Source organism: Pteropus medius, unplaced genomic scaffold, assembly GCF_902729225.1.
Source record: "Pteropus medius unplaced genomic scaffold, Ma_sr-lr_union100, whole genome shotgun sequence".
NCBI lineage: Eukaryota > Metazoa > Chordata > Mammalia > Chiroptera > Pteropodidae > Pteropus > Pteropus medius.
Genome location: NW_024351543.1, coordinates 6,858,183 through 6,880,050, shown reverse-complemented (window position 1 = coordinate 6,880,050; position 21,868 = coordinate 6,858,183). Strand labels below are relative to the sequence as shown.

The 21,868-nt window shown below is 39.8% G+C and overlaps 1 protein-coding gene and 1 pseudogene across 1 annotated transcript in view; both read left to right on the top strand.

Moving 5' to 3' along the window:
- ILDR1 (immunoglobulin like domain containing receptor 1) overlaps nucleotides 1–12,379 on the top strand; it is a 30,969-nt gene extending 18,590 nt beyond the window's left edge. The window contains exons 5-8 of the mRNA XM_039843168.1: nucleotides 97–243; nucleotides 6,239–6,370; nucleotides 6,578–7,398; nucleotides 11,759–12,379. Of these exons, the coding sequence (XP_039699102.1) occupies nucleotides 97–243; nucleotides 6,239–6,370; nucleotides 6,578–7,398; nucleotides 11,759–11,800 (1,142 nt within the window). The 3' untranslated portion in view covers nucleotides 11,801–12,379. The remainder of the gene's footprint in view (nucleotides 1–96; nucleotides 244–6,238; nucleotides 6,371–6,577; nucleotides 7,399–11,758) is intronic.
- An 8,573-nt stretch (nucleotides 12,380–20,952) lies between these two features.
- On the top strand, nucleotides 20,953–21,074 carry LOC120586830 (uncharacterized; annotated as a pseudogene).
- The last annotated feature ends 794 nt before the right edge of the window (nucleotides 21,075–21,868 follow it).

Below are 21,868 nucleotides of genomic sequence, written 5' to 3'. Positions count from 1 at the left end.
GGTCAAGACCTATATTTATTAGACCTCTAAATTGTTAGAACTGGAAGCATGCCTGAGCATATTTAGTTTAACGCCTGCTCGGCTTCTCTCCTGCAGACTGGCTGACAGTGATCTTCATAATTCTGGGAGCTCTCCTCCTGCTCCTGCTGATCGGAATATGCTGGTGCCAGTGCTGTCCTCAGTATTGCTGCTGCTATATCCGCTGCCCTTGCTGTCCCACCCGTTGCTGCTGCCCTGAGGAAGGTAAGAGGGGATGGACAAGCATTGGAGCCTGGTGCTCCTCCATTACCTTCTCTCATCACAGGCTTCTTCCAGGTTCTCCTCCATTACCTTCTCTCATCACAGGCTTGAGGGGCTTTGGCCTCCACCCAGAAAATTATACTTGGGCGAGCTATATAGTCAAGTGGGAGGACTTTTGCCTGTCTTCATTCTAGCCTGCCTAAGGTCTCCTTCAGCTGGCTCTGCCTACTGATGGCATTTCCTCAGTGGCCCTGATGTGCCTGTGCTCCTAGCACCTACCTTGCTTGAACAGGAGGTGGCTGGAGTGGTTTAAAAGTAGCAGTGGAGTCTGCTCCTTAGAGATGACTTGAAAAGAGCAGGTAAAAGGAGAGAGAAGTTGGAGCAGTGGTTCTTAACCTTAAGAATCACCGTGATGGCTTGTTAAAGCTTAATTGCTGGCCACACCTCCAGAGTTTCTGATTTCATAGGTCTTGGGTAGGCCCGAGAATTTTTTCAAAAGTTCCCAGGTGATGTGAGGCTTCTGGTCTGGGGGCCACACTTTGAGAATCTCTGTTTTAGAGCAGGGGAAGAGAGGGAGCAGAAGATCTTGATATTAATGTGATCTTTCTTTGAGCTGAAATTTGACCTTTTAAAACAGAATCATGATATGCCCTAAATAATTTGGCTGCAGAATGCATGATGGAGGGAAAAGAATAATAAATTAATTTATAAAGATCTTTTGTGAGTAAATAGATGAGTGGAATCAACTTCTTTAAATGGAAAAGGTTTTTGTGTTTTTAAAATCACATTTTTTTTTCCTGATGATATAAGTATTATACTGTAGAAAATTTGAGAAAATGTAAAGATTAATCTTAGCACCCAGAGATAACCGCTACAATCATTTTAGTCCATTCAAAGGAAAAAAAAAAATTAAAAGAAAAATAAGGAATTGCCTAAGATAGAAACAAAACCTAATCTACGATGCCAAGAAAGTCAGTGGTCTGAGTCTGGTTTCAGGCCTGTGTTCCGAGGCTGCTGTCTTACAGGAAAAGAGAACTAACTGTTATTGGCTGTCTGCTATGTATAGGTCCTTTGCATATATTTCCCTATCGAATCTTCGCAACCCTAGAAAGCAGGGATCATCACTATTTAATATGAGGAGACTGAAGGTCAGAGAGGTCATATAGCTAGTAAGTAGTAGTGGCAGTACAGTATTGAATCCATGTTCATCTGACTTATGAGAGCCTGAATTTCCCACAGCAGTGGCTGCCACAACCTCTATGTGTAGATTATGATGGGATTGGCTGAGATACCAATGAACTTATTAAAAAGAGGAAAAATAGCTGAGAACTCAACACCGGGCCATGGTGTTCCCTACATTTAAGGGGCCTCTGGAGAAATGCCGTGAAGAAGTCACTGTTACTGGAGTAGTAATATATAGTAGGAGATGAGAAAAACCCTTCTAAGATGCCTTCTGAGAATCTCTACGTCAGGGATACACTCAAAACAGGCAGGACTGGGGACAAATGCTGCACAGATGATAAATGTATCCACTGTCAGTCAGCTGAAAAACAAGCTCTGGGGGAGAGTAGTTCCTCCTAAGTGGTTAGAGTTCATTTGGAAGAACAGGTAAACTAAAGAAGTGCAGGCCACAATTAAAAGTCCTTAGACTTGAACAGATGAGGTCACTTTCAAAATGAGTCACTAGGGCATACTGTCCTGAGAAGTTTGGTGACGAGAGGAGATTACATGGAAGGGACAGAAGTTGTTAAGAAAAGGTCTTGGATGCGGAAGGGAGTATATGTGACTGTTTTGTGTGTGTGTATGTGTGTGTGTGTGTATGTTTTCCAGAATAAGCATATTTGTAGACAGAGAACCAAGGCCAATGGAAAATGAGTAAAGTGAAGCATTATGGAGTGAGGTGATCACTGAAGAGTGATGAAGCCAGTGGGAGTGACATCAGGCTTACAGTGAAAGAACTACCTTTAGAAAGGAAAAGAAAAACAGCCTTACCTCTAAAGAGAGAGGAAGTCATTAAAATGTGGAAGATGATTAAAGTATAAGGGAGGAAGCTGAGGGAGCTCACATCGGCCTGTCTCGATTTTAGCAAATCAAAATTGTAGACGCAGAAAGGAGCTTCAAGAATGAGGTCAGTGGTTCTTGAACTTCTCTGACCACAGCCTGCCTCCCTCACCTGCTCCCGTTTTCTAATGAGAGTTAATAGAGAACCAGAGGGAAGCAAAAGGAAAATGATACTAAATTTTAGTGATTCTTGAAAATCACTTAGTGCTAGTAAGCAACCCACAGTAGAGCTTAAAGATGAAAGTGATTGAAACTGAGCCTTCTTTTTTCTGGGAGAACTGGAGAAACAACATTCAGCTCTAGATCAGTTACTGGCCCTCCTCCCCACAGAAACCCTCGGCAAATCCTGCAGCAGGCCACAGGCTACACTGAGAATCTCTGATCAGTGCCCACCCCCCACACTCCTCACAGTACACACAGCTTGTTAGTTAGTGGCAGGGCCTGGACTAGACCTAGGTCTCTTAATTACATGCCTAAGGCTGGTTCCTCTTCCTCAGCAAAAGTGCTATCATCAACTGAAAGTTCATGAGCATGGGAAGACATGAGAAATGGGGGATGTTTAAACTGCTGTCCTGGAGGAGGGAAGTAGGGTCCACAGATCAGTCAGGGAAAGTCAGACTGGGAGGAGGGTTATTTGAGGTCAAATGCCCAACAGTATAGTCAGCTCTAATAGTGTGGGGACAGGAAGCATCTGCTGGTGGTTCCCTAAAGCTGAGATGGTAAGAGTTCAAAGGGCGTGGGATTCTGGAAAGGTCCTGAAGACATTGCTGAAATGACTGGCCGGTCAAGTCAGAGTGGACTGATAGTATGGGAAATAGCAAAAGCACTTCATGACCGTGGGTAGAAGAGAGAAAAGAATGAGTTCTGCAGGCATAGAGTGGGGGTGGTAAGGCATGGTAAGCAGTTATGAGCAGGTACAGTTGGAGATCTTCAGGGGCACCACAGATGATGTCCACAGATGGTGCTGGCTGCAGGGGACAGGAGGCGCAGGGCTCGGGAGGAAGGGGAGATATTGAGCGTCATTTCTATCATGAAGAAGACATCTTAAAGAATATGTCCTGAGCTTCCTTAGAAATGAAGATAAATGTACCTTTGGTGGTTTAGTCTCTAAATATGTACTTTTGTCTCCTATGGGATCTAAGGCAAAAGAAGTGACTTATTATAACAATTTATTATAATAATGAGAGCCACTATCCGTTGACTGTCACATATTAAGCATTTCATCTGTGTTACCTCATTTAACCTCAGCAACCTTGTGAAATAGGCATTATTATCCCCAGCTCACAAATAAGGAGATTCAGCCCAGACCCTCTGGAAACTCACTCAAATCACACAGCTAGTACATGCGGGTATTCAAATTGAACTCCATCTGACTCTCAAAGCACCCCCCCCTTTTTTTAAAGAAACTTATCCCTGAGGACCATATTTCTCAAAAGGTTGTTGAGGATCCTCAATAGTCAACTCCAGTGTGACTCCGTGCATTAGAATCAGAGAGCTCATTGAAAACACAAATTTTCTTGCCCTGCGTTAGACTGAAGGAGAGTCTCTGGGGAGTGGTATCTAGGAATCTATATTTTTAACCAGCTCATTAAAAGTGACCAAGGCAGACTTTACTCCATGGAGATTCAGAGGTGACTTAGTAGGAGTCTTTTGAAGCTTTGTTACTTTCTTCATGTTTCTTGTTTTATTGCCTGTCTGATTCCCCATTACGTGAGTAGCAGAAAACCCTGATAGTCTAGACATCCCCATGGGGCTATTTCTAGGGACAGGAGGATTGGGGGAAGCTCAGAGGCTGTCTTGTTCTACTCACATCTCATCAGTCACAGTGTATCAGGGAAGGGAGAGGTTGTAGCAGCTAGGAAGGGAGCAGGTGGCTGAATCTCTTAGAGTATGTGAAAATTCAACAGGAAAGCTTGTGGAGGATCTGCAAGGGTCTCTTGGGAGTTATTGGGCAGGGGGTCCTATTAATTTAAAAAGTCATTTGGGGAGCAAGTAGTAAGCTCAACTCTTCCTTTCCCTTCTCTTAAATTGGGAGAGTAGGAGGAAGGAAGTGGCCAAAAGGGGAGATGGTACCCTCTGGAGGAAGTCAGGATTCAGTCAGACCGGTGGGGATAGGTAGAGTTGTTCCTAATGGAATCAGATGTCACTAGGCCTTGGAGGCAGAGACTAATCCGAGTGGGTTTTGAAAAGTGTGGAACTGAGTTGGAGATCAATTAAGTGTGGAGGTACTGCTGGGGAAAGGGGTTTTTTTTTGCTTCAGAGAAATAAAGGAGTCTGTGGACTCAGTGGTTTGGAAGAAGGAACACAGGCTTGGGCATTCAGACAGACACAGGGTCACACCCAGCCTCTGCCAGTCATCTGCTGTGGGACTGTGGGCTGGGAAGGTAACCTCTTGGAGCCCAACTTCCTCGTCTGATTCCCTCATTGAGAGATTTTACTGACTAGTTAGCTTCTATAAAGTGACTGGCACATTTTAAGCAGGGCATCATGCATGCTGATGGTGGCATGAATAGGGAGCTGCGGAAGGCATCTGTTAGCAAGAGGGAGTGGAAAGTGCTGAGCCGGTGGACTTGTCTTTGGAGGGTCTGGAATGCTGTTTGCTGGCATGAAGGTAGGGCACCTGTGAGAGCTGCTTTAAGTTTGCATCTGAATTCCTCCAGGCTGGGCTGTGACTCTCCATCAGGGCTGGAGCTACAACTACTGGGGGGTCTGCTACAACCACTTCTTGTTGCGCTGGAAGTTTGTTTCTCACTGGAGACATTGAGTAGCCATCCAGATGGTCCCTTAACTGTTGGCCTCACCAAATGGCCCACCCGGTGCAGCTGGGTCCAGAATGCCTGCTTCTGATCTCCCCTACTGTGGCAAGAGGAAGCCTCAGGCAGAGCCTGCTGCATTAGGGATGGCCACAGGGCTTGGAGAACCCAGGAGGAGGTGAGAGTGCCAGGCCTGGGGCCTGAGGCAGGCACTTCCTGCACTTAAACACACAAGTACATTTCCTTCACACATGGGTGGGCAGGGACTTTGGGAGACATGTGGCACTCAGTCACAATTACCGCAAAATAGAAATTTATGAACGAAAACTCAATGCTCCTGTTTTTAACTTGCACTCACTGTGGATTATGAGCTTCAGACCAGCTGCACCTAGGGGACTAGAATGACATTTCCATGGATCCCTTGTGCTGCTTTTTTAATATTATTTCTTTGCCTTGAAAGGAAACGGTATTTCCCTTCCCTTTTCTCTGCCTCCACCTCACCCCTTAGAGATTCCCCCTACTTAGGGAAACCCCCAATACTTAGTAAGGTGAAGAGAAGAGTACAAAGTGTCCACCGTATACACTTCAGCTTTTTGCCTTCCTCCCACTGGTTTTCGCCCACCCTGGGCTGGCATACCAGCTAGAAACATTCTTTACCAGTTATTCTGCCCTTTGATCTCAGCATCTACATCCTTCTCTTTTTCTTTTTCCACTCTGAGCAGGCAGCCCTGAGCTTCCCGGGCAGCCCCTGACTCACAGCCTCCTCTGAGCTCTTTGTATCTTGTACCTTCTATATTCAGCCTGTGGCTGAAGGCCTTGTTGGCTTATGGCCCAAGGTTTCATCGCCAGCTAATTATCCAGGTATCTACCTATAGATTTTAGGTGACCTTGGAAATGGGCAGGATGATGAAACGTTTTCAAGATTAGGAAGTCAGGCTTTAAGAGTATATATTCCTGGGGTGTGGGAGTTGCAGTCTTGCTGAGGGAATTTATTCCCAGTTCCTTCTCAGAGGAACAATTGATTCAATACTCCTTTAACTCTTACTCCCATGCCAGATAGGTCATAATTAACTTTGAGAAAAGAAACTGGCCTCTTGGCAAGGCCACTGGGTGGAGGCGAGTGAAGTGGGAGTTGTGAGCCTTGCCCCGGCTGAGGGTCTGCATTTTTCCTTTTTCTCCTGCAGCCCTGGCCCGCCACCGCTACATGAAACAGGCTCAGGCCCTAGGCCCTCAGATGATGGAAAAACCCCTGTACTGGGGGGCGGACAGGAGCTCCCAGTTTTCATCTTATCCAATGAACCAACTGCTGCAGCGAGGTAAACCTTGCCAGAAATTTAGGGTGGGAGAGGGCAAGGGTATGAGCACAGGCTGCCCTGGGGCCTTTATGACCATGAAGTAGCTTTATGGCTGAGGATGGGAGGGGATGGATGCAAGCTAAATAATGTGGCATTTTAGTGCCCCAATTCTGAGGAGCATGTTTTGGGCCAGTAGTTGTGCATGTTCTTATCCTTGTTTCCATTCAGATTTGTCCCTGCGATCCAGCCTCCCACAGATGCCAATTACCCAGCCCACTGCTCGCCCTCCCATCACCAACGGTGTCCTAGAGTATTTGGAGAAAGAGCTGCAGAACTTCAACCCAGCCCAGCCTCTGCCTCCTGGCCTCAAAGCCATATCTGGCCAACCCCTCAGCATGCTGTCCTCCCTGGGCTCTGAGGTCGTAGAACGCAGAATCATCCACCTGCCCCCACTGATCAGAGATCTGCCATCTTCGAGAAGGACCAGCAACTCCTCCCGACAGCAGTGGCTCACCCCAGTTTCCCCTGTACCCTGGGATCTGAGGGAAGAGAGAAGGCAGCACCACCTCTTTGATTTCCACGAGGAGCTCCAGGACCAGGAGCCTAAGCGCTGGGCATTGGAGCGAAGGGAGCTGGACCAGCTGCGGGGTGGAAGGCATCGCAGCTCCAAGCTGAACAGGTCACCCATGCCCTGGTCAGACAGGGACAGCCTCAGCGATGGCCTTTCCTCCAGTGAGGACCGCTGGCGGCCAAACCACGCCCCTCTCCGGAGCCGCCACCCAGACAGACCCCGGAGGCCCAGCCCGCGAGAGAATGTCCAGCGGCACCAGCGGCGTAGGCACCGCAGCTACTCCCCTCCCCTGCCGTCAGGCCTCAGTTCTTGGAGCTCTGAGGAGGAGAAGGAGAGGCAACCCCGGGGCTGGGGGGGCCCCCGCCGCCACCGCTCACACTCCCCGAAATGGCCTGAGGAGAAGCCACCCAGCTACCGCTCATTGGATGTCATCCCAGGCAAGAATGGCAGGAAAAAAGGGAGTGTGGAGAGGCGTTCGGTGAGCCTGGGGCATCCTGCTGAGGGTAGGGCATGGGCAGAGAGGAGCCTTCAGCGAGGCTTGGCCACAGCTGACACAGGCCACCTCACACCCCACCGCTGAGGGTACCTCTTCTCTGTTTTGCACAGCTTGTCCTGTGAGCTTGGTGAGACACCTCTTGCAGAGCTAGAAGTGACCTAATGAGTGCAGAGGTTAGAGGAGGTGCTGGATGCTTACAAAGTGCTTTTGCAACTTCAGGTCCCCCATTTCACAGATGTGGAAATGAGGCACAGAATAATTAAGCACAAAGTGAGCAGTGCAGCGAGGACTTAAATGCTGGTCTTGACCGCTAAGGTTTTACTTCCTGTCATAGCTGTCTTGCTTTACTTAGCAACCATTATTTCCATACCCCAAATTAGAACACGTGGCCTGACAGAGATGTATATGCCACTTCTGGGTGCTGCGAGTCAGTGCACAAAGGCCCTGTTGCATTCAAGGATTAAGTCCTCTGAGATCCCGCCTGGAAAGGATCATTTAATACACACACACACGCACACACACACACATGCACACACCCCAAATATGGGTCCAAACTAGGATTCTGTGAATAGGCAAGGTGCCAATGGGTACATGCGAGTCAGCTTATCAGCCTGAAGGGATACAAAGAGTGATGTAGGCCTTTCGGGCCTCCAAATATAGGCCATTTTAAAATATAAAGATGTTACTTTAAAAAACCATTTTATAACTAACGTACCCAAATGATGATATTCTTTTAATGTCACTTTGCAAAGTTATTCCATCATTGCTGAAAAAATATTCATGAATTACCTTCAGAACCAACTTATAAACTACCCAGAAAAATCTCTCTATTTGACTAAAATCCTTTACTGTTTTGATTCTCATGAGATAAAAGGATATTTAGTCAGCTAAGAGAAATTTCCAGAGTAGAGGCATATTAATAGGAACAAGAATTTTAGTCTCACACACTTCGAAGGATACAACTCTCATTTGGAAATGCAGGTTCTGCTGTGATTTGTTTGAAAACCAGTCACATGCATGCATGGCATGTGTATAGGAATAGGCACCTTACGAGAGCTACAGCGCTGGTCTTTCTGGGGAAGAATCTTGGTGCAAAAGGAATTTGCAAAGAAAGTAACAAATACCCTCTGGCATTTCTGAAATAATTAATGTCAATATATATATTACATCATGTTCTCACAGATGTCCCAAGAGAGGCAAAGACCAGTACTAATAATGAAAATTAGTAGTATCCTAACTATGTGGAACTGACCTATGGACGTTTATGCTACATTTCATTTAATGCTTACAACACTGTGAGATTTGTACTATTATTTTCATTTTACAGTGGGTACAACGCCTTCTTCCATGTTACCAATAAGAAAATTACATCCTGAAAGAAAACACAGAATCAGTTAGAGCTGGGACAACTGCTATTAGTTTAATTATACAGTGTAGTGCAGGAGCCCCAGGCCAGGAACTTGCACGTAGGTTTTAATATTCTGGAAAAACCACCAGGAGGACCAGAGGGTTGCTCATGAGGCCGGGAAGTTTCAGCAGCAGGCCGTTTGTTCAAAGCTGCAGGAAGAAAAACTGCTGCTGACCAAGTGCAAGCAGTTTTTTATGCCCACAAGCAGAAGGAGGGGTTATCCCACTGGGGGAGTAGCCTCAGGCGAATGGGAGCAAGATGTGCTGCTTGGTTACAGGAGCAGATAACATCCAAGGGAGCGGCAGAAAATGTCCAAGGGAGCAGGCACTGCTGAAGGCTCTTAGTGTACAGCCTTCCTTGGCTGCTGGCCGGGCAGCTCTCAATCTTCTGAGCATGTGGAGTGGCTATGTTCCGAGTTAGCCCTACATATAGTGACTAAACAGTCTTTTATTTTCATTTTAATGGAAAAATGTAATTTAAAAGCCAGTTTTGGGCCAAAAATCTAAACCCTATTTTCTTCTAAATTAAGTTTCTTCTTTATTTTCTTCTTTTTAAGAAATTATGTGGGTTTTTTGTAAGTGAGAGAGGGGCAAAAGGAACACCAAGTATATTACAGATAAAGGGGTAAGCCCTTTCCAGGTTTATTTCATTTAATCCTTACAACAGTCCCACAGCCATTAGGGGGCAAAGCCAGTATTTGAACACAGTTCTCTGACTCTAAAACCTGTGCCCTTTTCAACGAGTTATTGCCTCATTAGAGAGAAGAGAATTATGTGGGGCAATAATGTTTTCTAGTGACTTTATTTCTTCATTCTCTGAAAGTATCACAACTTCTTTTATCATGAAATGTACACACCAATAATTCTACCACAAGCAAACCATATTTTCAGTTGTAAAGTTACTAATGAGATGCAAAAATTTCACTCAAGAGCATTTAAAAAGCCTTCATTGTTTTGGATCTCTCTGAGCTTATCTCTCAAAGAGCTATCACTTTACTTTATCACATTCAACTGTCCATTCATATTCTGAATGACCACAGGCCAAAGAGCAAAACTTGATTTGGACAATTGTTTGGTCTGGAGGGCACAGTGTTTTGTTTGTAACTTGAATTTTGAGTGCCTTTAGTGGGGCCAAAGTCTCCAGGGCCAAAGTCTTATTCTTCGCTCCTCTCAGTTGGGCTGGATGCTTCCCACGCACCTACGTGGCCTCTGAAGTCCTTGGAACTTGCAGCTCACTTTAGAAGTTATAATACAGTTGGGCCACTAGATGGTGATCTTTAATTGTGTATAACTTAAAGTTTCTGTTTACTCCTTGAGTTGATAGAAGATGTATTACTATTTTCTTAAATCGGGCTTTCAGCAGTTATAACTTTGCCATAGCTTTTTACAAAATACTTATTAGAAATACTTTATTAAATATTCAGAGCAATATGAATTAATCAAAAAGTCTTTTGGCTCACATGTAACCTTCTCTTTCAAGAATAATGTTTAACAAATAGATACCGACAAACAAGGGCTTCCATATAAATAATCTCATGGGAATGCAAAATAGAACTATTCCCTGCATGAGAAGATGGAAGTCATGTTGAGTCATCTCTCATCTGACTCCAGAACTAGGACTCCAGCCGAGATCTTCTCATTTCAGGTCTACTGGTCTTTTCACTCCTCCAAAGGCTGCAACTCAGCAATATAAGAAGCAGTATCATCAAGCTTTAAATCCCAGTCGTTTCAGACTGAGTGGCCCCTGTGTTACTGGCCTCCTTCACATCAATTATTTTTCTTTCCAATAATGTTCTATCAGAAAAGGCTTCTCAAGGCATTTCTGGTTTATTCTGAGCTTGGGTTACTGCATTCTTTCCTCTCCAGGCTAATCTCGAACTTTCAGTAGAGAATCCAAGATTTTTTTTTTTTCCTTTTTCTTGACTCTTTAACTTAAAATAATGTATTTTAGATCAGGATCCTTCATAGTCTACTTTCAATAAAAGGTCTATTCCTTGATAACGTCCAGATTTTTCTTCAGCAAGCCCTGGACAAGATTTTTTTTGCCCCATTTTGTTGCTTTCCTTTGTGTCAGAGAGCATTCATCCCACAGCATTTTGATTAGAAACCATGTCCCCTATAAACTCACTTTCCTGATAAAAATGGAAACACACAAACATTTTTAAAGTAATAACATGAATATACATACATATATAATGCATTTTGCTCAGTATGTTTCGGTATTATACCTTACGTTGCCATTTCAGGTAAGATAAGAAAGGTCACATTCATGGACTACGGCTATAGATACTCAAAGAAAACAATCTGTACAACACAAAGTTAGAGAAATATGAGAACTATAAATCATAGTCTTTGCCTTCATAGAGCAAGTTGAAACAGCCTAATGATCAAGTGGAATAACATCTGAAGCAAAGCCACTGAGTTTGATCAGGAAGAGGTAACTAGGGATCTTCGAAAAACAAGAGAAATACTAAAGTATGAAGCTAAACTTTTTAGATGAGGGCTGAGAAAGAATAGTTCAGGAGAATAAAAATAGGAAAAAGAACTGGGCCATGTCTTCATGAGCGGGTGGTAGAACGATAGACTGATGAATGGAACAGGGTACCTTTTTATTCAGTCTAAGGGAGGTTTGACTATATTAAAAATCAAAAGGCAGAGTGAATGGGACTGTAAGAAAATTTCAGAAATTAAAGATGTTTGAGAGAAGCTCCAGAGAGGTAGGAAAGAAGAGAAACCTACCCCTGGGTGGGGGTTGGGAGAGGTGGAGAGACTGGCTTCATGAAGAGTTAAGAAATATTTTTTAGACTCAGATCTGCTGTCCAGCCACTGCCCACCTAAGATTTGCACCGAAATCAAGCACACCTTTGTGCATTGTATGCATAGACAGTAGAGTCCAGCTGACTGGATTTCTTTTTTGTGTTCTTCTATTCCTCAGGAGAGAGACAACTCCTATAGTGGAAAAAGTGTGGTCATTTAGTCACCGGGCACAGCACTACTCTGTGGCTACTTCTCAGCTCCTGCATGTCATCAGCATCACCTAGATTTCCAAGTGACTTGGGAAGGACACCGCAAGTCTCTATCTAACAGTTTTGGCTTAGAGTCTGATAATCATATAGAAGAATTTTAAAAACAAGAGTTTGAAAAATGAATGACTTAATTTTAGCCTTGGTTTACACTCTCTGCGTATTGAGATAGTCTTTGACTTGTAATGGACCCAAATGAGATGTGATCCCTCAAGAACTTAGTAGCTTAAGACTTCTACTATGTTACATTACCCAGAACCATAAACATTCTTAAAGTGAGAACTCAGGAATCTTTAAGAAAAAAATCAAATGTGTTTCAGGAGAAGGAAGTCTATGGAGTACTATAGGGAAATTTCCATGGGAATCTGTCTCCCTCTATGGCATATCTAGTAGGTCCCTCCATTTTAGGAGTCCACCTTATTCCCCCCATGCTCGGTCCTGGTGCTCCTGAGGGTCCAGTCAGAGATGGCACAGGAAATACTCCAGCAATGTACTCTCTCATGGCCTATTTATTGCAAATGTAGAAAATTACAGAGAAGCAGTTTTGCACAAGCCTTACTCCTATCTCTTGTTTTCCTCTTGCTCTTTTTTTTTTGGCCTATATCTAATTTATATTTTATATTTTCTTATATAGTATGTATTCATTAAAATCACTTTAAATGGTTCTTAGGAATGACAGATCATATAAATAAGAAAACAATAAAATTTACTGGCTTGAGGATTCTGCCCCAAATAAATACCTATGTTGATGCACTTGTCTGGATTAAATCTTCTTCCTGACAAGAGCTCAGAGAAGAGCTAGGCCAACATGGGTAGTTCTGAAGCTGCTTTTCTCTTGGCACTACATAGCTTTCCCAAGCAGAAGCTTCCAGGCAGGTTTTGCCACTCAGAGCCCCAGGAAAGAGGCCTGTGCCCTCCCTATAATAATCTCTGCCACTCCCTCCTTTTTTCTCCAGCTCCCTTGGTGGCTTGATGAATAAATTTGTGTTTGATGTAGAGACCCTCCTTGAGAAGATTGGAAGGAGATGGCCTGGAAAGGAGGTGTGTGTGTGTGTGTGTGTGTGTGCACGCGTGCATGCGCATGTGCGTGTGTTCCTCAACAGTATCTTTATGGGTATGGCCTCAAGCTCAGTTTAGATCCTGTTGTGTTGACATATCTATTCCTCCTCCCCTCATCTCATTAATTACATGTTGGGAAAAATAGATTAAATGCCTACATTGGACAAAAGTTTACTTCGGATTTTTTATATGTGTAATGTAACTGAGTCGAAATTAGCAAAACAGAAAAAAAATTAAAATTTTAATGAATAGCGACTACATAAAACTCAGTAGGTAAGGGACTTCTGGTCTGGACAGGATGGCATAGAACTTTTTCTCTGCTCTTCTCTGCTCAGCACAACTTTGTAAACCCTGGAAATGGCATAAAAATAAGCAAAGGAAAACCAAAGGGTGCTAAGAAGAAGGCAAGCTGGTTTGGGAACCTAGGACCAGAGGAACAACATAGAAGCAGGTCATCTTGCATCCTCAATCAACAGAGGGGGACCAACCAGACCTGGCATTTTCCAACTTCCCACCTAGCAGCAGAAGGTAGCCCAGTAACTCATTATTCTCCCTGGATCTAGTGGGAGTCCCTCTGGAAACCAAGGCAAGGGAGACCAACCGGGAGCCCTGCCAAAAATAAGGAAATCATTCTCCTTTGCTGGGCCAGAGAATCCTCTTTTCCATGGAGAGAGACTGAGGTGGGTAGGAGGAACCAGTAAGAGAGACCTAGGGAAAGCAGATGGCCCAGCTGGGGACGTCTCTTTGTTTCCAAGGGCTGAGGACTTTGTTCCTCTGACCAGAGACACTGGGGCTGACTGGTGGAACTAGGAAAAAGGACCTGTCACAGCTAACAGCCTTAAAGCTAGCAGTCTGGTCCCAGAAACCACTTTGTCCCCCTGGAACTTCAATTCTCTTTCTTGGCTCAGAGAAACCTGGGTAGCTGAAGGGTACCAATAAAAGAATTTCTCCACACCCCTCCCTTACTAAAAAATATCTGGCAACCAGCCATAGAAAATTCCTCTCACCCACTCAGGCAGCATCAAAAGAGACCAGTGCAAACTCTAGCAGCACTGAATACATCAAACAGACCAAAATAATACCACAAAGTCTCTGAAAATCAAACTGCCATTGGAATCACAGCCCACAAAAGTAGGCTAAAAATTGTGTGTTAAACTTAAGTAACTCCCTGTAAAATAAAATATTTAAATAGGACCGAGTGTCCTAACACAATAGACAAAATGCCCAGAATATAAACCAAGAAAATCACAACTTAAAGGAAAAATGAAATCAAGTCATGCCAAAAATGAGATAAATCAAATGTTGTTATCAGATAAGAATTTTAAGGCAGGCATTATAAAAATGCTATAACAATCCATTAAACATTCTCTTAAATGAAAAAGGAGAAAATCTCAGAAAGAAATCAGTTATGAAAAGAGAAAGGGAAATTATAGAACTGAAAAATACAATGGAAATTAAAAACTCACTATATGGGTTCAGCAGTAGTATGGAGACAGAGGACAGAATTAGTGAACTTGAGGACAGAACCATAGACTTCACCCAGTCTGAACAGAGAGAAAATAGACTGGGGGAAAAAAAAAACAGACTCAAGGACCTGTGGAAAAATAACTAAATATCAACATTCATATCACTGGAGTTCAAGAAAGTAGAGAAGAAAGAGAAAAGAAGAATGAGCATTTGAAGAAATAATGGCTGAAAAGTTCAAAATTTGATGAATGACAATAACCTACAGAACCGAGAAGTGGAATGAATCCTAAACAGGATAAACCCAAAGAATCTGTGCCAAGACACATCTTGAAAACTAAAGACAAAGTCCTGAAAGCAGCCAAGGGGGGGAAAATGCATTCCCTGTAGAGAAACACCAATTTGAATGGATTTCTCGTGAAACCATTTGAATGGATTTCTCATGTGAAACCATGAAGAATAAAATGAAAAAAAACTATTGACTTATAATTCTGTATCGGACAAACTATCTTTCAGGAATAAAGGGAAAATAAAAACATTCACAGATAAATAAAAACTAAAAGATTTTGTGACCAGCAGAACTACCCTCAAAAGACTGGATAAAGGAAGTTCATCAAACAGAAAGGAAATTGTAAAAGAAGGAAACTTTTGAGCATCAGGAAGCAAGAAATATGAGTCCGTACATATTTGATTATTGAAACAAAAATTATAATGCCATCTAATGTAATAGTCTAAACAATGATGTTTAAAGATGGGGACTGTAAAGGGATCTGAGTGGAAGTGATGTTTTTATACTTCCTTTGAAGTAGTTAATGTTGATACTAGTACATAGTTATAAATAGCACCCAGAGCAAACACTATGAAAATATACAAAGAGATAAACTCAAAAGTGCTATGAGTAAATCAAGATGGAATCCTAAAACATGTTCAAATAACCTGCAGAAAGGCAAGAAAGAGAAACCTGAGCAACAAGAATTAAACAAATAGAAAATAAATAATAAAATAGCATCCTGAAGTGCAAACATATTAATAATGAACTAAAATGTAAATGGCCTAAATATACCAATCAAGAGATATTGGCAGAGTGGATTTAAAATCAAAACAAAATCCAAACACAACTATATGCTACATATAAGAAACTCACTTTAAATTTAAACACAAGTAGATTGAAAGTAAAAGGGTAGGGAAAGATATACCATGTACACATTAATAATTTAATAAAAAGAGCAGAAGTGGCAACATTAACATTTCATAAAGTAGACTTAAAAGAAAATTACCGGAGACCAAAAGGGACATTTTAGAATGAATCCAAAAGGATGAATCTTCCAGGAAGACACAATATGCTAATGTTAAACCATAGAGCCTCAAATACATGAAACAAAAACTGATAAAGCTAAAATGAGAAAGAGAGGAATCTATAATTATAGTTGGGAATTTCAACACTCCTCCCATTTAGCAACTGATAGAACAATTAGGCAAAAAATCACAAGGATATAGACAATCTAGACAACACAAACAATCAACAGGATCTAATTAACATATGAAACAACAGATCATCCAACAGAAGAATACAATTTTCTCAACTGCCTGTGGAACATTTACCAAATAGAAAAAAAAGAAAAAACTATAAAACATACCATAAACAAACCTTGACAAATGAAAAAGAATTGAAATCATCCAGAGTGAGAGCTCTGATTATAATGGAATCAAACTGGAAATCTATAACGAAGACAACAGAAAACTCTGAAAACACTTAGAAATTAAGCAACACACTTATAAATAAATATGGGTCAAAGAAGAAGTCTCAAAGGGAATAAAAAGGCACACAGAACTAAATACAAATGAAAGCACAACATATAAAAATTTGTAGGATTTAGCTGAAGCAGTGATGAGAGGGAATTTTATAGCACTAAATGTTACATTAAACATGTGGAAAGGTGTCATATCAATAACAAATTCTTACCTCAAAAAACTAGAAAAAGGAGCAAAAGCTAAAGCAAGCAGAGGAATGAGATAAAAAAAAAAGAAAAGAGCAGAAAATAAAGTTGGAGATAGAAAAACTACACAAAAAAAACCCCAAGGAAACAAGAAGTTCATTCTTTAAAAATATCAGTAAAATTGATAAGCCTCTAGCAAGACTGAGAAAAATAGAGAAACCACAAATCACCAATATCAGGAATGAAATAGGAGATATTCCAGATACTGAAATCATTTAAAAAAAATACAGAAGGGAGTACTACATGGAACTTTATGCTCATAAATATGACAACTTAGAAGAAATGGAACAATTCCTTAAGAATCACAAAATGCCACAATTCAACTAAGTTGAAATAGACAATCTGAATAGTCCTATAACCATTAAATTGAATTTTTAATTTAAAAACTCTCCAAAATAAAATCTCAAGGCACAGATAGTCTCTTTAGAGAACTCTAGAGATCTTTACAGGGTAATTAACACTAACTTTTCACAAGCTCTTCCAGAAAATAGAAGAGAAAAAAACGCTTCACAACTCATTCATGAGGCTAAAGATATTACAAAAAAGTAAACTACAAACAACCCTCCTGAACTTAGATGTAAAAATCTTTAACAGGATATTATCAATATTTTAATACGTAAAAATATACACCATGAACAAGTAGGATTTATTCCAAGTATACAAGGCTCTTTCTCAGAATAGTCGAAAGAATCTTGAAAAATAAAATTGGAGGATTTATACTGTCCAATTTTAAAATGTATATAAAGCTACAGTAATTAAGATAGTATGGTACCGATATAAGGACAGACATATTGATCAACAAAACGGAATTGAGAGTCCACAAATAAATCTTTATATTTATGGTAAATTGATTTTTTAAAAAGCTGTTTCAGTAGTTCAGTATCAGAAATGTAATCATTTCTACAAATGGTGCTGGGTCATTGGATAGCCACATGCAAAAAAAGTGGACTTAGACCTTTATTTCATGCCATTCACAAACAATTAACTCAAAATAGAAAATAGACCTAAATGTAGGAGCTAAAACTGTAAACCATTTAGAGAGAAGGAAAAAGAAAACCTTTGTGTCCTTGGATTAGGTAAAGAGTTCTTAGATATGACACCAATAGCATAATCCTTAAAAGAAAAAATTTATAAATTGTACTTTATCAAAATTTAAAATTTCTGCACTTCAAAAGACACCATTAAAAAAATGAAAACATAAGCCACACACTTAGAGAATATATTCACAAATTATGTTTCTGATAAAATACTTCAGAATGTATAAAGAAATCTTACAACTCAATAAGAAAACAATTAAATTTTTAAAAATAGGCAAGATTTGAATAGATTTCACCAAAAAAACCATAAAGATGGCTAATAAGCAAATGAGAAGATGCTTTTTATCATATCATTAGTCATTATGAAAATACTAATTAAAACAATAAGATATCTCTTTAAACCCACTAAAAATTATAATAAAAGAGACAATAAGTGATGACATAGATGTGGAGAAATGGGAATCCTCATAATTGTTGATGAAAAATGTAAAATGATAAAAAAATGTAAAATGATGTAACCACTTTGAAAAGCCTTTTGTCAATTTAAAAAAACATCAAACATAAATTTACCATATGACCCAGCAATTTCACTCCCTTGTATCTACCCAAAAGGAATAATAATAACCACATAAACATATATGAATATTCATAGAAGCTTTAGTCATAATAACCAAAGAAAGTAGAAAAAAATTCAAATTTCCATCAACTGGTAAATGGATGAACAAGTGTAGTATATCCATACACTGGAATTCTACCTAGTAATAAAAAAGAACAAATTATTGATACGTGCTACAATGTGGATGAACTTCAAAAACATCATGCTAAGCGAAAGAAGCCACCTACAAAAGACCGCATATCATAAGATTCTACTTATATGAAAAGAAGAGAAAAAGCAAATCTATAGAGACAGAAAGTAGATTAGTGGTGCCTGGGACTGGAGTGGGAACAAAAATTCACTGCAAATGGGTAAGAGGTTTCTTTTTGAGATGACGGAAACATTCTAAAATTGGATTATGGTGATGTTTGCACAACTTTGTAAATTTACTGAAAATCAATCAATCATACACTTATAATGAGTGAATTCTATGATATATCTACCATAACACAATAAAAATATTAAGTATACTAGATGAACATCATTCCCAAATGTTTTCTCTGCACACACCTATAATGAATGATAGAAATTCTTTTAAAATGTGTTCACATGAATTCTAGTTTTAATTTAAAACTTTTTTCTACTTTACAGTAACAGAAGAAAAAAAAACTGAAGTGAAACTAAATGTTTTAATAAACTTCAAATCTTTCATTTCAAGAGATTTTGTTTTTGAAAAGAGCCCTTGCAGATTATGAAAAAAGACAAAGAAAAACATCGAGCAGTTGGGGTCATTGGGCTTAAAAATCTTAGGTTTCAAATGGACTTCCTGGTATAAAAATGAGAATGCTGAAAACTCATATTTCCTCTAATCTCTCTGCTCGTCACCTCCCAACTTAGTCTTGTGGTCAAACAAATTTCTGTGTATATTTGTTTTAGGAAAACTGAAAAAGACATAATTTTTATTCAAGATTATTTTCCAGTGTCTTCAAAGAATTCCAATGGCCATCTTGAAAATCAAAAGCTGTTCTGGTCTCATAATTCTGTAGAGTAAAATGCTGCATTGTTCTTGGCATAGAGTTCATGGAGAATAGAGTTTCATGGAGAATAGAGTTCATTTTAAGTTCAGATACATCAAGACAAACTAGCCAGGCCTTGGATTTCTTTTCATTATCTCAAACATATTTCACAATTTTCGACAAACATAAAGATTTACATTCCAGGCAGTTTAACAGCACAAAAGTCTCAATTTCTTTACCTTGAATAGCAAGAATACAGCAGAGAAATTGTAGTTATGATACAGCATTGTCAAATTTTGTATTACTGGAGATTGCATCTGAACCTAAATTGGTTAGGAAACAGTCTTTTTTAGATACTCTGGTCATGAATATACCGTACCCTCTAGATTTTATTATCAGAAAAAAGTAATTTACAATATAATGTTTAAATTTTAAAAGAGTACTTTTAGTAACTGTTACTAATTTTGTTCAGTTTCTTTTTAAGTTAAAATTGATGCCCTTCTTAAAGGGAGGCTCAAATTTTGGTTTATATCTCTTATTCTTAATAGGTGAGCTAGATTATTCTGTTTCCATATACATAAGTATTATTTTATCAAAGTTTATATTTATAATCTGCTTTATAATCATCATTCTCATAAATACTCAGTATTATATTATATTTAACATAACTTCTCCATTCCCAAGTTTTTTATTTTTATTCATTTTTTCTTATTTGGATTTTGTCATCACATAGCTTTTGTAAGAGAGTCTCATAAAGGCAATCTTCCTGGAGTTTGTTCATGCTTATGAAAGCTGCCAGGGGCCCTAAAGTTTCAGCCACGTTTTGGTATAATTTTTTCTTTAGAATATTGTAGCAATTGCTCTATTATCTTTTGGTATTAAATATTGCTGTGGAAAAGACTGAGGACAGTCTGTAGGGGTTTTTTTTTTCTCTCTCTCTTCTCTGTAGATCAGTGTTTTTTACCCCCCAGCTTTATTGAAATATAATAGACAATTAATTGCTCATATTTACATTGTACAATTCAATGAGTTTTTTTCAATTATAGTTGGCCTACAATAATATATTAGTTTCAGTTGTACAGTATAGCGATTAGAGCTCAAGTGATTGTCCTACTAAATCTAGTACCCCTTTTCCTCCTTACATATTTATTACAACATTGTTGACTATTTTCCTTATGCTACACTTTATATCTCCATGACTATTTTGTAACCATTTGTATTTCTTAAACCGTTTGTCCTTTTTCACCATCTCCCCTAGCTCCTTCCCATGGAGTAGCCCTCAAAATATTCTCTGCATCCATGAGTTTGTTTCTATTCTTGTTGTTGTTGTTATTTCATTTTTTAGATTCTGCATGTACTTAAAATCATGTGGTATTTGTCTTTCTCTATCTAACTTACTTCATTCAGAGCAATAACCTCTAGGTCCATCAAGGCAATATCTTTTTCCATTTCCTTCCTTTTAGTCTGTGTGTGACTTTTAATCTGAAGCGAGTCCCTTGTAGGCAGCATATGTAGGGGTCTTGTTTTCTTATCCATTCAGCCACTCTATCCTTTGGTTGGAGCACTTAATTTTTTTCCATTTGAGATACTCATTGATAGACATGCAGTTATTACCATTTTTTATTCATGATTTTGATACATGTATTTTCTTTTTAAAGAAGTCCCACCAATATTTCCTGTAATAGTGGCTCAGTGGTGATGAATTCCTTTATCTTATTTTTGTCTGGGAAGCTCTTTATCTGTCCTTCAACTCTAAATGATAGCTTTGTTGGATAAAGTATTCTTGGTTGTAGATCCTGGGTTTTCATCACTTTGACTATTTTGTGCCAAGCTCTCTGTCTTGCGTAGTTTCTTTTAAGAAATCAGCTGCCAGTTTTATGGCTGCTCCCTTGTAGGTAACTAACTGCTTTTCTCTTGCTGCTTTTAAGATTTTCTCTTGTCTATGGTCATGCTACCCTGAACAACAAGCCTGATCTCGTTTAATCTCAGAAGCTAAGCAGGGTCAGGCCTGGTTAGTACTTGGATGGGAGACCACCTAGGAAGACCAGGTGCTGTAAGTGTAAAAAGTAGAAAAAAAAATTAAAAAAAAAAAAAGATTTTCTCTTCTATTTAATCTTTGGCATTTTAATTATGATGTGTCTTTGGCTTCTTCCTTCTTGGGACTCTCTGAGCTTCCTGGGGTTGTATGTCTATTTCCTACACCAAGTTAGGGAAGTTTTCCATTATTATGTCTTCAAATAGCTTTTCGACTTCTTGTTCTCCCTCTCCTCCTTCAGGTACCCCTAGTACACAGATGGTTTTACACTTAATTTTGTCCCAAAGACTTTTTAAATTATTATTATTTTCTTGGCTTCTTTTTTCTTGCCATTCTGATTGAGTGTCCTTGGCTTCCCCATTCTCTATATCAGTGGTTTGATCCTCTTCTTCATCCATTCTGTTGATTCCCTCTAATCTACTCTTCATCTCAGATAATGTATTCTTCATTTCTGACTGGTTCCCTTTTATAATTTCCATTTCCATTTCTTTAGGGTTTATATATATATATATATATATATCTTTCTTCGAGTTCTCACTGAGTTCATCTACACTTCCACTAAGTTCATTGGGCATTTTTATAACCAGTATTTTGAACTCTGTATCTGTTAGATTGTTTGACTCCATTATTCCTGGATCTCTGTTCTTTTCTCATATATGATTTCTACTTCTTTGTCTTCCCATTTTGGCTACCTTTCGGTGTCTGTTTCTATGTACTAAGCAAAGCTCCTAAGTCTCCTGGCCTTATTAGTGTGGCTTTGTGTAGTATGTGTCCAATGGCACAGTCCTGAGAGGGGTTCAGTAGCAGGCCAAGTTTAGC